Source organism: Coregonus clupeaformis, chromosome 7, assembly GCF_020615455.1.
Source record: "Coregonus clupeaformis isolate EN_2021a chromosome 7, ASM2061545v1, whole genome shotgun sequence".
NCBI lineage: Eukaryota > Metazoa > Chordata > Actinopteri > Salmoniformes > Salmonidae > Coregonus > Coregonus clupeaformis.
Genome location: NC_059198.1, coordinates 20,363,882 through 20,379,665, shown reverse-complemented (window position 1 = coordinate 20,379,665; position 15,784 = coordinate 20,363,882). Strand labels below are relative to the sequence as shown.

The window sequence follows — 15,784 nt, the reverse complement described above, 5'->3', positions numbered from 1 at the left end:
TATGGACAGACTTCAAATGTTTATAAACAGTTTGGAAACATTTTACTGAGTTAATCCTGTATTCATCGGTAAAATACATTTTAGTACACTACATACCATTGATGTATCTTAAAAACGGAATAACATGCAATTTGTACAAAGGGGGCAGCAGGTAACCTAGCAGTTAGAGAGGCGAGCCAGCAACCATTGGGTTGCCAGTTAGAATCCTGGGTCCGACAGGAAAAATCTGTTGGGAACGGCTCACAACCGGAGGGTTGCTGGTATCAACTCCTCGATGCCATTGCCTGCCGTTGTGCCCTTGAGCAAGGCACTTAACCCCCCACAACAACAGCTCCCCAGGTGCCCAGTGTGGCAGCCCCCCACACCTCTTCAGAAAAACCTGTCTCTGTATGTGTAGGGATTGGGTTAAAAGCAGAAGTCAACTTTCGGTTGGACCTTGTGTGCAATTGACCAATAAAGTGATCTTATTCTTAAATATACAGGCAAAGGCAATATCCATTGTGACAGTGACTTCAATACATTAGAGTAACTACACTGTGGAAATATTTTCCACTCTCATGTTCATTATCATTGCCACTTGATGAAGCCCCTACTTCATTTGGATATTTCTAATGTCATCAGAAGTAATCTCTGTATTTTACAAAACGGAGATCATTAAAATTACAGACCTCCCAGTGTAGTCATTTCCATTTTGGAAGGGCTTTGGGGTAATCCTCAAAATCACACAAACACAAAATGGTGAAATCTTTAAAGGGAGGGTACTACTTACCCAGAGTCAGATGAACTCGTGGTTACCATTTTTATGTCTCTGTGTGCAGTATGAAGGAAGTTAGAGGTATTTTTCGCGAGCCAATGCTAACTAGCGTTAGCACAATGACTGGAAGTATACAGGTACGCTAGCATACCACATTACCTCCTTCATTCTGCACACAGAGACATAAAAATCTCTTTAAAACAAAAAAAGCTTAGCCTCAGTCTTGAAATAAATTGATGGGTTTGTTGTTTGTAAAAAACGAGCATGTTTCCCCGACAGGGCTCTTTTGTTCTCCTGGTTTTCTCCCAGGGTCCCAGAGTGTGTGTTTGTGTGTTTTACAGTTTGAGTTTAGTCTCTTTGGCCTCCATGGCCTTGTTGGCAACCTCGGCTCGCTCTGACAGAAGGCCTGCTTGCTCAGCTGGTCCCTGCGACTGGGCATTCTTCAGTAGGAAGTGACTGATGAACAGCTTCAAGCCCTCCCGCAGCATTCCTAGCTTGGGAATTCCCGAAATCCTGACGAGACAGAACACAATGACAGACATTGATACCAGACTTTTCACATAGTCAAATGTCAGCGGTGCGGTTTTACAGGATAGCCAAAGTACGAGAAGGAGAGGTTTTCATGACTGGGCGAGAAGAAGAATCTGGCCCCTAAACAAATTATAGAATGACTCAGAACATTTCTACGTGATAAAAACACGTGTTTATCATTGATATACACTGGCCCTTATGCAAAATGTCATTAACGGAACTGAGAAAGTCAGTCTAAACTCAGTTTGGACTGGAATGTGATGCATTACGTCACTCACCTTCCAAATATGTTTGCAAGATCCTCAGGCTCTGTGTCTTTTAACAGCTTAGTCAATACCTGACGCAGGAACTTGACTTTAGGCTTGTCCAACTCACCAAACTCTATCACCTACAAAGAGACAGACACAGAGTGAAAGTGGCACCAAAAGTTAATTAGAAGGGAAGTTAGCTAGCTGGCGTTTGAAGTCGCTGTTTAAAGAAAACCGAACCATGGATTACAGTTTCTCCTGGCCCATAGACTACTTTCAGGGTAAGCAAATATCTAACATTAGGTTGTAAAATACTGAACTTCCCCTTTAACATTCATCAAATCACTTCACTATGACCGGATTTCATCTGTATAACATGGTGTGTCAGACCTTGAGTATGGAGAGGGAGAGGCACTTTCTCTGGAGGAAGCGTGTGACCAGCTGGACCAGGTTGCTGAAGGTGCTGGTGGATAGGCTGGACAGGTCCTTGAATTTGTCCCACAAACTGAACTGAAATGTCATCTGGGGAAACATACAACAGAGGATCTGTGGGACTACTGGGGGATTGCAAGATATGGAAGAACTCTAGAAGTCTATCCTATTTCCTCTAATCAATTCAAAAGCCTGGGGCCGTCTCAGAGTACCAGTGCATGTGTAATCATATTCATTATGATGCAAAAGACAAAACAGATCCTAGTTCAGCATTCCTACTCTGAGACGCTTTGTGAATACGGGCCCAGTATTACAATCCATGACCCATTCCAACCACAGGAGGTTTCTGAAGGGAGAACTAGTCATAATAATGGCCGTAACAGAGTGTATGGAATGGCATCAAACACCTGGAAACCATGTGTTTGATATATTTGATACCATTCCACTAATTCTGCTCCAGTCATTACCACGTGCCCGTTTTCCCCAATTAAGGTGCCACCAACCTCCTGTGATTCCAACCCATTCAATACAGCAAGCAAACACATAATCCTGATCTAGTCCGCTTGTGAAAACCAAACATTTGCACCAGTTCAGATGAAAGCTCTTTAATGGGACAATGGTTATCACCATCAGAGCTGGGGCGGTGACCTAAAGGGAAGCTTAAGGGGAAGTGAGGGGTTATGGCCATTGTCTACTTTCACAGCATGAAACAAAACATCAGAAAGGTGCGAGAGAGAGAGTAGCGACACTCCCCTTGTTTCTCACACTGTTGAGGTGAACTGAGGGTCATAGTTGGGTGGCTATAGAGGGAATGTCCCAATCACAATGCTATGGAGCTATTAAGAACCATTAGAATGCCTGGGCATTCATAAAGCTCAGAGGAGGAGACTGTCCATGTTATCTTACTCATTATGATCTAAAAAGGCTAAACTGATTCTAGATCAGCACTCAGAGGCTTTATAATTATGGGCCCTGTTCTCTTACCTGGAACCGCCTGTCGTGCTCACAGAACTTCTCTCCCAGTACAGAATAGAAGGCATTGAAGCTCTTCTCCTGGAGGCAACAGTCCATCAGCACGTGGACGATCTCCCTCTCCTGCTGGTCCTTCAGCCCCAGCCTGCACACAGAAAATAATGCAGTGCCTCATACTGAAACTTGTGGCAATGCCTAGCTTGGTATGAGAGCATTTTAGTGCTACAAAAGGGTAGGGAAACAAAACACACCGTATCAGCTTCTCAAAGGCATCTAGGTAATCCTCGCTGGTCATGATCACGCAGAATATATTTCTCCTGATGTCTGTGTTCATTCTCTGTTTCCGGGCCAGGTCTAAGACCTTAGAGCTGAACTGAGGAGACAGATGAAGGGAAATTGCACTTAAGATCAGTCAAACACTTTGAAAATGCTGTCCAGTTCAGAATTGCCACTCAAATGTTAATATGAAAAAGATGCAGTAATTATTTATTTAGTGGAGCACTAGGGGCCATATGTATCAAACATCTCAGAGTAGGCGTGCTGATCTAGGATCAGGTCCCCCTGTCGATATAATCGTATTCATTTTCATCTAAAAGACTAAACTGATCCTAAACCAGCAAGCCTACTCTGAGACACTTGATGCATACGGCCCCAGATCTTTTAGGGTTTTTAGTACCTTTCCTTCTGCAGTAGTTTGTTTTGAGGTCTTGTTGCCCTGGCCACCTATCATGGGGGCTCCGGTCCACGATGAGCCCACGATCCACCAGCGGCCCACCTGCTCTGCAGCCAGGAGGTTCTCCAGAGAGACCCTCAGCTTCACATCACTGCCCCCCGAACTCTGGTGGATCTGAACACAACAGTTACAACTCATTCACATAATGCTCTGGGGTGAAGTTTCCCCTAAGTAGAGCTCTAGGATCAGCATCTCCTTACCCAATCCCAACCTTAAATGTTAGTGGGGGAAATGCAAAACTGACCCAAGATCAGCATCTAGTGGCAACCTCACCCTACTTCTTCATGCTCGCCTCATCTGGGTGCTCAAACCTATCACATAAACTGCTAAGTGAGATTATAGTGCCCCCTGGTGGTTTTAGCTAAAAGCTACCTGTGGAAACATCAACAATGGAAGAATATTTCATGGCTGAGCAAAGAATGGTTTTGAGGATATGATATGACAGACAGCTGTAAAGGCGTAATCAGATCTGTAACCCACCAGAGTTCTCTGCAGCTTTCGGAGTCTCTCAACAGGCTCTGGGTCGTAGCCAGGGATCTTCCTCATATCGTTGTTCTTCAGAGCCAACATGGTCTCCAGCATGAAGCGCACCTAAAGATAGAGAAGATATCCAGAAGAGAGTTGGCTTGTTATTCATTAATGACTTCTACTTTGACTGCTAATACATTTGACTTGCAAGTTGCTCTGGATAGGAGGCTCTGTCAAATGACCAAAATCGAAATGTAAAATGACCCTGTTTGACGTATTTTACCAACAATAAGGTGCGTATAGACAGCAGGTGATGTTGAGAGTGGTGTTGCTGGAGGTAGCTGTGACAAACCGTACCCTATTTTCATCCTGAAACTTGGTGCCCACACCACTGGCCTTGCTCTGGGCCTCAGAGATGAGTTCTTTCAGCGCCAGGGCATCATCCTTCCGCAGGGCGAAGCCTACATTCTTCAGCACAAACAGGACCAGCTCAATGTCCTTCTCGGCAAAGGCCCCCACCAGCATCTTCAGGATGTCAAAGATGAGGAGGGCGTGCACCACCTGGAAGTTGTAGAGATGTGCCACCATGGCCACCAGGTTGTCACACTCCTTGCCTTCACCGGGGCTCTTGTACAACTCGTTGAACTGCCGCACCACCGTCTCCAAGAAATTAGCCCCCACCTGCAAAATGGTACATCATGTCAAAGGCCAGAAAATAGAGCAAAGAAGTCAATGGAACCGAGAATGCTGGTGGGCATGTGAATGTGTGTGTGTATGTCTGTGTGTGTATGTGTGTGGCCATTTACTGACGGGTGGGGAGTAAACATGACTGAAAGAGATAATGCTAATAGGAAGCCAAGGTGTGAATTGCTACTTTCCATTAATCAAAAGGGGAGGAATTAGGTTATAAAGGAACTGGAGACAAGTCACACTGAGCACGTAAATCAAACAAACCACAAGCTAATGATCATTCACAGGTTAATGGTTACTCCTTTTCTCACACAGACTGATGTTACAAAATACAATTTTCTTCTTTCCGTGCTCTTATCAGAAGAGCATACAGGGGTGAACTAAAGGTCACCAAGAGATAACAGAGGTCTAGACATTTATACCAGCTACAAATCCATTAGGATTAAACTGTCATTCTTAGTTAATTGTGACTAGCTCCCTCACTTATAAACTATGTCTATGTCCAAAATAGCAGCCTATTCCCTATAGAGTGCTATTTTTGACCAGAGGCCTGCACTATATAGGAAATAGGGTGCCATTTGGGACACAGCTATGTGTGTTGAATGACAGGTAATTGTGTTGATGCGGTTTGAACCTACCTCAAGCCCCACTGTGTGATGTAGGATGCTGACAAGCAGGACGTGTTCCATAAGCAGTCTGTCAGGCATCAGGGCTGGGGTGACACAGGCTGCCAGGAGGATCTCTGTCAGGGTGTCGTTCATGTCCTTCCGGCTCGAGCTCATGTACAGCTCCTCCAGCTGGCCACTGATGGACGCCATGTTGGCCTCACTGAGCCTACGGAGGAGAATGCAGCACAGGACAACATCGTTTGAACCAAGATGGACACCAAAACACAAGACTTGGGGCTGTATATTTACATTTGACATTTGAGTCATTTAGCAGACACTCTTATTCATAGCGACTTACAGTAGTGAGTGCATATACAGTGGGAGGAAAAAAGTATTTAGTCAGCCACCAATTGTGCAAGTTCTCCCACTTAAAAAGATGAGAGAGGCCTGTAATTTTCATCATAGGTACACGTCAACTATGACAGACAAATTGAGAATTTTTTTCTCCAGAAAATCACATTGTAGGATTTTTAATGAATTTATTTGCAAATTATGGTGGAAAATAAGTATTTGGTCACCTACAAACAAGCAAGATTTCTGGCTCTCACAGACCTGTAACTTCTTCTTTAAGAGGCTCCTCTGTCCTCCACTCATTACCTGTATTAATGGCACCTGTTTGAACTTGTTATCAGTATAAAAGACACCTGTCCACAACCTCAAACAGTCACACTCCAAACTCCACTATGGCCAAGACCAAAGAGCTGTCAAAGGACACCAGAAACAAAATTGTAGACCTGCACCAGGCTGGGAAGACTGAATCTGCAATAGGTAACCAGCTTGGTTTGAAGAAATCAACTGTGGGAGCAATTATTAGGAAATGGAAGACATACAAGACCACTGATAATCTCCCTCGATCTGGGGCTCCACGCAAGATCTCACGCTGTGGGGTCAAAATGATCACAAGAACGGTGAGCAAAAATCCCAGAACCACACGAGGGGACCTAGTGAATGATCTGCAGAGAGCTGGGACCAAAGTAACAAAGCCTACCATCAGTAACACACTACGCCGCCAGGGACTCAAATTCTGCAGTGCCAGACGTGTCCCCCTGCTTAAGCCAGTACATGTCCAGGCCCGTCTGAAGTTTGCTAGAGTGCATTTGGATGATCCAGAAGAGGATTGGGAGAATGTCATATGGTCAGATGAAACCAAAATAGAACTTTTTGGTAAAAACTCAACTCGTCGTGTTTGGAGGACAAAGAATGCTGAGTTGCATTCAAAGAACACCATACCTACTGTGAAGCATGTGGGTGGAAACATCATGCTTTGGGGCTGTTTTTCTGCAAAGGGACCAGGACGACTGATCCGTGTAAAGGAAAGAATGAATGGGGCCATGTATCGTGAGATTTTGAGTGAAAACCTCCTTCCATCAGCAAGGGCATTGAAGATGAAACGTGGCTGGGTCTTTCAGCATGACAATGATCCCAAACACACCGCCCGGGCAACGAAGGAGTGGCTTCGTACGAAGCATTTCAAGGTCCTGGAGTGGCCTAGCCAGTCTCCAGATCTCAACCCCATAGAAAATCTTTGGAGGGAGTTGAAAGTCTGTGTTGCCCAGCGACAGCCCCAAAACATCACTGCTCTAGAGGAGATCTGCATGGAGGAATGGGCCAAAATACCAGCAACAGTGTGTGAAAACCTTGTGAAGACTTACAGAAAACGTTTGACCTGTGTCATTGCCAACAAAGGGTATATAACAAAGTATTGAGAAACTTTTGTTATTGACCAAATACTTATTTTCCACCATAATTTGCAAATAAATTCATTAAAAATCCTACAATGTGATTTTCTGGATTTATTTTTCTCATTTTGTCTGTCATAGTTGACGTGTACCTATGATGAAAATTACAGGCCTCTCTCATCTTATTAAGTGGGAGAACTTGCACAATTGGTGGCTGACTAAATACTTTTTTCCCCCACTGTATTTCCGTACTGGTCCCCCGTGGGAATCAAACCCACAACCCTGTTGCAAGCGCCATGCTCTACCACCTGAGCCACACGGGCATCTCAGAGTAGGAGTGCTGATTTAGGATGAGTTTTGCCTTTTCGGTCACAATTAATACGATAACACGGACAAGGGGGACCTGGGCCCGTATCCACAAAGCATCTCAGAGTAAGAGTGCTGATCTAGGATCTGTCCATATAATCGTATTCATTATGATCTAAAGGGTAAAATTGATCTTAGATAAGCACTCCTACTCTGAGATGCATTGTGGATATAGGCCCAAATCCTAGATCAGCACTCCTACTCTGAGACACTTGAACATACGGACCTTGAGCATCCCTAGCACCGAAATATGAATTGTGACAAATCCAGTGTGACGGCAGATAAAACAGGGCCAAGGTACATTGATTAGGATGAAAGAGCATGTAGTAGTCAAGATCAAAACCATTACCTGTTCACAAGTCCTTTGACTTGTCTCTTCAGTCTCTCCAGCTCAGCTCTGCGCTTATCATCCCCGGTGTCCCGTAGATGAGGGGGCACGTATTTCCCTGCTGACGGGACAGCCTATACATACAGAATAGTGTTTAATTCTCAGTCTATACATTTAGGACCGGTTTCCCGGACACAGATTAAACCTAATACTGGACTAAAAAGTATTTTCAGTGGAGATTCTCCACTGAGCTTGCTTTTTAGTCCAGGACTAGGCTTAATCAATGTCTGGGAAATTGGTCCTTAGACATACAAAATATAAATGTAGCTGAAATTCACAAATTAGATTCTAATTGGGCAACTTACAGTGTCAGCTTTTGGCCCTGCAAGCGTTGAGTCTCCACTCTCAACTCCCTCATCCTTTCCATTTTCTTCTTCCGAAGCTATTCCACCACTCTCATCCATCTCATTTTCGTCGTCCTCATCCATTCCATCTTCTTCTTCCTCGGTGGCATCCAGGTCTCCATCTCTGTCTAGTTCACTGCCCTCCTCTTCAGAGTCATCTCCTTGTTCTTCCTCCTCTTCGCCGGACATTTCTGATTCACTGTCTACCAATTTCCTTAATTTCTCTTTGGCAATGTCCATGTCATCATCACTGTCATGCACTATCCTTGAAGCTGCCGATCCAGCATCCAGTACCCCCAAAATGTAATCAAGTCCATCATCAGCGAATGACTGCGGAAGTTTCTTTTTGTTTTTCCTCTTGTTATACCCAAGAGATCGCTCCAACCTCTTAATTTCTCTGTCCTCGGCAACATTAGCTTCCAAAAGGGCTTTTTTTCTTGATTCCTCAAGTTTGTTTCTTTTCTTTTCTTTCTTAGAAGGTTTCTTAGGTCCTTTTTTCTCAGCCTTCTCTCCTGCTGCAGTCTCAACAGGAGTTGACTTGGGTTGTTGAGATGCTGGCTCGTCTTTCTTTACTTTACCATTAACCTTCTTTGTTGGTTGTTTATCAGATGGGGTTGCAACTTCCTCACTGTCACAAGTGGATGCTTTGAGAGCCTTGTAGCCTTCATAGTGATTCTTAATTTTAGCCTTTTTCATCTTTCTTTTCTCCTTACGCATTTCTTTCCTACTTTTCTTCTTAACAAATCTCAAGCCACTGCCATCTTCTGTTTCATCACAGCCTACCTTACTTTTTACAAAGTCGTTAACTGTCACCATATACTTTTGCAATTTACCAGTGTCTTTCTTTCCTTTCCTCTTTGCTTTCCCCTTGCCTTTCATCTTTGCAACAGATATAACTATCGTTAACTACCTAGCTATGATCTTATTGTTACTTGACGAAAGACACTGACTTTTATAATTAAATTCCTTTCTGTGTCTCAACGAGTTTCAAGCGTGGCAAGAAGCAAACAAGCTTGTTTATGATTATGAAGCAAGAAAAGCTTGTTTATGAAGCAAAAAGGTACCAAAAAGGAAATGTTAAAAAAAATAAACCCTACCAGTTGTTACCTTGGAACACATGAAATAGATGAACAAAACTGTCTTAAAACGTAAATTGATAGACACATGTATACTCATGACGGCAGCCATTGTTGTTGACAAACGACCCAGGAAACACACGTACCACGGAAAACACAGTTTCCGGGTCATTTTTTGTCGAGGAATGATGATGTCATTTATTTTGGGGCGTTTTTTGGGCGGTGGAAAATAAGCGGACTTCGTTGGAACGGCAACAGTGAGCTTTGGCTGTTACCTGAGCTGTTATTCTTTTGACCGTAGACAGGTTTTATGGACGTCAGTTGTACGACTAGTGTGTAGTGGGGCAATTTACTTGCATCTGCAATATGAAGAATGGAAGAAGACGATGTTACTATCAGAGAACAGAATTTCCACAGCCAAGTTCGAGAATATATTGTAAGTTCGTCTCGCTGGCTTGCTAACGTTTGATATGAGGCGATGCTGCTTACAGCTGATCAGTCAAAACTAGCTAAGCTAACGTTGGCTTGTTAGATAGCAAGTTGCACATAGCTAACAGTGCTAACAGTCTAACGTTACCCACAAATATAAACGGTTGACTTTAAGTTAAAAATGTATAATAATAGTTAACTAACGTTAGTTAGCTGGTTAGCTCGCTTTTATTTTAGCTCCACAACGAGGGTTAGCCACGTTAAATCTCCAAATAAGTTAACTAGTTATTGTTGTCCTTCTTTGATTGTTCAATATGATTGTAGCGGCTAACCAATTAGCTTTCCACATTGCTTGCCTTTTATCCATTAGGATTATTAGCTTTCTAGCTGTAACAGTTAAACACACTAAACTGGTTCTGCTAGAGCTGCCTCTTAAATGTTGCTCTCTTGGGCGTAACGTTGTTGTACGACTCAAGCTCTCATCTCTCTCATATTCTAACTATGTAAACCTGAAACTGCTTGACTAAGCTGTATGGATGTCTTAATACTCGGTTTCCCAAACTCGGTCCTGCGTACCCCAGGAGATGCACGTTTTTGTTGTTGTTTCCCTAGCTCTACACTGCTGATTCAAATAATCAACTGATCATCAAGCTTTGATTATTTGAATCAGCTGTGTAGTGTTAGGGCTAAAACCAAAACGTGAACCCCTTGGGGTCCCCAGGACCGAGTTTCTGAAATGCTGTCCTAATTATAACTTGTTTAGCCTTTTTTTTGTCACTGGCATCACATTTGACTTTCAAGTGTATATGACTTTAAAGTGTATTTGCAGCTAAACCAGGATGTGTAGGGTTTCTTGCACCAGACAGGCCAGGCCTAGTTATTGATATGTGTGAAGTAATAATGATATGAACTGCAGGATGGCACTCCAATGCCCCCCTACCTTCTGAGTCATTCCATGCCATGACACCCACCATCTCAGATTGTTCTGAAATCGTTTCTGTAGTTAGAAACAGATTAGCATTCCTGCAACATTATCTTGTTAAAATTTAATTTGATCTCTGAGAAATTAAGCTAATTGATTGTACCCAAATTGGCCCTTTACATTTTTAGGATTGACATAATGTTCAATAAATTATAGTACCCAACATCTGATTTGAACCAGATTTCTTCTTACTGTTGAGTAAGACATGAGTAATCCAATAAAATGGCCAAAAGCCACTCACGGAACCCAAACCCATATATGTGTCCAAACTCATATAAACCCACTGCATCGCAGTGCTAGCTGTGCCACTAGAGATCCTGGTTCGAATCCAGGCTCTGTCGTAGCCGGCCGCGACCGGGAGACCCATGGGGCGGTGCACAATTGGCCCAGTGTCGTCCAGGGTAGGGGAGGGAATGGCCGGCAGGGATGTAGCTCAGTTGGTAGAGCATGGCGTTTGCAACGCCAGGGTTGTGGGTTCGATTCCCACGGGGGGGCAGTATGAAAAAATAAAAATAATAATAACTGTAAGTCGCTCTGGATAAGAGTGTCTGCTAAATGACTAAAATGTAAATGTAATATACCCCACGCCAATCCCACCCCAACAACCAGTGTACTGTACTGTAAATTCTCTGTCTGACAAGAACTATGGAGTTGAGGCTTGGAGTATACCTTCTTCATCCTATGTGATGCTGTGAATCTGGTGATGTTTTTTTTCTCCTCTGTTCAGAGAAATTACCCATTGAAGTTTCTTGCATTATTTATAAATTATAGGGCTGGGAATTGTCAGGGACTAGGGATGTTAACCGTTAATCAGTTAGCCGCCGTTTTCTTATTTTTTTAGCACATTTTATTAGAAATAAAAAACAGAAATATTACATTTACATAAGTATTCAGACCTTTTACTCAGTACTTTGTTGAAGCACCTTTGGCAACGAGTACAGCCTCGAGTCTTCTTGGTTATGATGCTACAAGCTTGGCACACCTGTATTTGGGGGGGTTTCTCCCATTCTTCTCTGCAGATCCTCTCAAGCTCTGTCAGGTTGTATGGGGAGCATTGCTGCAGCTATTTTCAGGTCTCTCCAGAGATGTTAGATCGGCTTCAAGTCCGGGCTCTGGCTGGGCCACTCAAGGACATTCAGAGACTTGTCCCGAAGCCACTCCTGCGTTGTCTTCGCTTTGTGCTTAGGGTCGTTGTCCTGTCGGAAGGTGAACCTTCATCTCAGTCAGAGGTCCTGAGCAATCTGGAGCAGGTTTTCATCAAGGATCTCTGTACTTTGCGCCGTTCATCTTTCACTCGATCCTGACTAGTCTCCCAGTCCCTGCCACTGAAAAACATCCCCACAGCATGATGCTGCCACCATGCTTCACCGTAGGGATGGTATTGGCCAGGTGATGAGCGGTGCCTGGTTTCCTCCAGACATGACGCTTGGCATTAAGGCCAAAGAGTTCAATATTGGTTTCATCAGACCAGATAATCTTGTTTCTCATGGTCTAAGAGTCCTTTAGGTGCCTTTTGACAAACTCCAAGTGGGCTGTCATGTGCATTTTACTGAGGAGTGGCTTCCGTCTGGCCACTCTACCATAAAGGCCTGATTGGTGGAGTGCTGCAGAGATGGTTGTCCTTCTGGAAGGTTCTCCCATCTCCACAGAGGAACTCTGGAGCTCTGTCAGAGTGAGCATCGGGTTCCTGGTCACCTCCCTGACCAAGGCCCTTCTCCCCCGATTGCTCAGTTTGGCCGGGCGGCCAGCTCTAGGAAGAGTCTTGGTGGTTCCAAACTATTTCCATTTAAGAATGATGGAGGCCACGGTGTTCTTGGGGAGCTTCAATGCTGCAGATATTTTCTTTTCTGTGCCTCGGCACAATCCTGTCTCAGAACTCTACAGACAATTCCTACGACCTCATGGCTTGGTTTTTGCTCTGACATGCACTGTCAACTGTGGGACCTTATATAGACAGGTGTGTGCCTTTCCAAATCATGTCCAATCAATTGAAGCACAGTTCTGGGGAAGGGGTACCAAAACGTTTCTGCAGCATTGAAGGTCCCCAAGAACACAGTGGCCCCCATCATTCTTAAATGGAAGAAGTTTGGAACCACAAAGACTCTTCATAGAGCTGGCCGCCTGGCCAAACTGAGCAATCGGGGGAGAAGGGCCTTGGTCAGGGAGGTGACCAAGAACCCGATGGTCACTCTGAGAGAGCTCCAGAGTTCCTGTGTGGAGATGGGAGAAACTTCAAGAAGGACAACCATCTCTGCAGCACTCCACCAATCAGGCCTTTATGGTAGAGAGACGGAAGCCACTCCTCAGTTAAAGGCACATGACAGCCCGCTTGGAGTTTGCTAAAAGGCACCTAAAGGACTGTCAGACCATGAGAAACAAGATTATCTGGTCAGATGAAACCAAGATTGAACTCGTTGGCCTGAATTCCAAACGTCACGTCTGGAGGAAACCTGGCACCATCCCTACGGTGACGCTTGGTGGTGGCAGCATCATGCTGTGGGGATGTTTTTCAGGGACTGGGAGACTAGTCAGGATCGAGGGAAAGATGAATGGTCCTTCATGAAAACCTGCTCCAGAGCGGGGGGGTTAAGGTTCACCTTCCAACAGGACAACGACCCTAAGCACACAGCCAAGACAACACAGGAGTGGCTTCAGGACAAGTCTCTGAATGTCCTTGAGTGGCCCAGCCAGAGCCTGGACTCGAAGCCGATCGAACATTTCTGGAGAGACCTGAAAATAGCTGTGCAACGACGCTCCCCATTCAACCTGACAGAGCTTGAGAGGATCTGCAGAGAAGAATGGGAGAAACTCCCCAAATGCAGGTGTGCCAAGCTTGTAGCGTCATAACCAAGGAGAGTCGAGGCTGTAATCGCTGCCAAAGATGCTTCAACAAAGTACTGAGTAAAGGGTCTGAATACTTATGTAAATGGGATATTTCAGTTTATTTTATTTTATACATTTGCAAAAAATTCTACAAACCTGTTTTTGCTTTGGCATTATGGGGTATTGTGTGTGTAGATTGAGATTTATTATTAATTTTTTATCCATTTTAGAATGAGGCTGTAATGTAACAAAATGTGGAAAAAGTCAAGGAGTCTGAATACTTTCCGAATGCACTGTATGTTACCACTTTGTAGCGTTATCAGGAAGCACAGCATTGATTTTCACTACTATGCAGACAATGCACAACTTTACCTTGCTGTGTCACCAGAGGATTTTAGCTCCACGGATAAATGATTAGACTGTATTAGTGATTTAAATACTTTGATGGCTCACAACTTCCTCCAGCTAAATCAAGACAAGACCAAGGTACTTACAGTGAGGGGAAAAAAGTATTTGATCCCCTGCTGATTTTGTACGTTTGCCCACTGACAAAGAAATGATTAGTCTATAATTTTAATGGTAGGATTATTTGAACAGTGAGAGACAGAATAACAACAAAAAAATCCAGAAAAACGCATGTAAATTTTTTTATAAATGGATTTGCATTTTAATGAGGGAAATAAGTATTTAACCCCCTCTCAATCAGAAAGATTTCTGGCTCCCAGGTGTCTTTTATACAGGTAACGAGCTGAAAGGGAGTGCTCATAATCTCAGTTTGTTACCTGTATAAAAGACACCTGTCCACAGAAGCAATCAATCAATCAAATTCCAAACTCTCCACCATGGCCAAGACCAAACAGCTCTCCAAGGATGTCAGGGACAAGATTGTAGCCCTACACAAGGCTGGAATGGGCTACAAGACCATCGCCAAGCAGCATGGTGAGAAGGGGACAACAGTTGGTGCGATTATTCGCAAATGGAAGAAACACAAAATAACTGTCAATCTCCCTCGGCCTGGGGCTCCATGCAAGATCTCACCTCGTGGAGTTGTAATGATCATGAGAACAGTGAGGAATCAGCCCAGAACTACACGGGAGGATCTTGTCAATGATCTCAAGGCAGTTGGGACCATAGTCACCAAGAAAACAATTGGTAACACACTACGCCGTGAAGGACTGAAATCCTGCAGCGCCCGCAAGGTCCCCCTGCTCAAGAAAGCACATATACATGCCCGTCTGAAGTTTGCCAATGAACATCTGAATGATTCAGAGGAGAACTGGATGAAAGTGTTGTGGTCAGATGAGACCAAAATCGAGCTCTTTGGCATCAACTCAACTCGCCGTGTTTGGAGGAGGAGGAATGCTGCCTATGACCCCAAGAACACCATCCCCACCGTCAAACATGGAGGTGAAAACATTATGCCTTGGGGGTGTTTTTCTGCTAAGGGGACAGGACAACTTCACCGCATCAAAGGGACAATGGACGGGGCCATGTACCGTCAAATCTTGGATGAGAACCTCCTTCCCTCAGCCAGGGCATTGAAAATGGGTCGTGGATGGGTATTCCAGCATGACAATGACCCAAAACACACGGCCAAGGCAACAAAAGAGTGGCTCAAGAAGAAGCACATTAAGGTCCTGGAGTGGCCTAGCCAGTCTCCAGACGTTAATCCCATAGAAAATCTGTGGAGGGAGCTGAAGGTTCGAGTTGCCAAACGTCAGCCTCGAAACCTTAATGACTTGGAGAAGATCTGCAAAGAGGAGTGGAACACAATCCCTCCTGAGATGTGTGCAAACCTGGTGGCCAACTACAAGAAACGTTTGACCTCTGTGATTGCCAACAAGGGTTTTGCCACCAAGTACTAAGTCATTTTTTTGCAGAGGGGTCAAATACTTATTTCCCTCATTAAAATGCAAATCAATTTATAACATTTTTGACATGCGTTTTTCTGGATATTTTTGTTGTTATTCTGTCTCTCACTGTTCAAATAAACCTACCATTAAAATTATAGACTGATCATGTCTTTGTCAGTGGGCAAACGTACAAAATCAGCAGGGGATCAAATACTTTTTTCCCTCACTGTATTGTTGGAGCCAAAGCACAGTGAGAATCTGGCCGCACATTTTAATTCACGGGCAATAAAGATAAAACACCAGGTAAGAAACCTAGGTGTTATTTTAGATTCTGAACTAAATTTCCAA

General features: G+C 44.0%; 2 protein-coding genes across 3 annotated transcripts in view; one reads left to right on the top strand and one right to left on the bottom strand.

Annotated features, from left to right (window-relative positions):
• Window positions 1–322: 322 nt before the first annotated feature.
• nom1 (nucleolar protein with MIF4G domain 1) lies at window positions 323–9,484 on the bottom strand. Its single transcript, XM_041881085.2, has 11 exons — window positions 8,235–9,484; window positions 7,891–8,003; window positions 5,467–5,662; window positions 4,496–4,819; window positions 4,151–4,261; window positions 3,614–3,784; window positions 3,189–3,310; window positions 2,950–3,082; window positions 1,924–2,055; window positions 1,564–1,673; window positions 323–1,267 (listed from the first exon to the last, which is right to left on the bottom strand). Exons 1-11 carry the CDS (start codon window positions 9,150–9,152, stop codon window positions 1,090–1,092), a joined length of 2,508 nt encoding a protein of 835 aa, XP_041737019.2. The 5' UTR covers window positions 9,153–9,484; the 3' UTR covers window positions 323–1,089.
• Window positions 9,485–9,580: 96 nt separating this feature from the next.
• lmbr1 (limb development membrane protein 1) overlaps window positions 9,581–15,784 on the top strand; it is a 62,631-nt gene continuing 56,427 nt past the window's right edge. For both annotated transcript variants that reach the window (XM_041881087.2, XM_041881086.2), the window contains exon 1: window positions 9,581–9,785. In XM_041881087.2, the coding sequence (XP_041737021.1) occupies window positions 9,723–9,785 (63 nt within the window). In that variant the 5' untranslated portion in view covers window positions 9,581–9,722. The remainder of the gene's footprint in view (window positions 9,786–15,784) is intronic.

What these genes read in the sequence shown, in the direction of transcription:
- nom1 (XM_041881085.2), bottom strand. Translation starts at nt 9,152, where the DNA reads ATGAAAGGCAAGGGGAAAGCAAAGAGGAAAGGAAAGAAAGACACTGGT. An exon ending in AAACTACTGCAGAAGGAAAG is followed by an intron (nt 3,311 to 3,613) that starts GTACTAAAAACC and finishes CTGTCTCCTCAG; the next exon opens with TTCAGCTCTAAGGTCTTAGA. An exon ending in TCTCCCTCTCCATACTCAAG is followed by an intron (nt 1,674 to 1,923) that starts GTCTGACACACC and finishes GTCTCTTTGTAG; the next exon opens with GTGATAGAGTTTGGTGAGTT.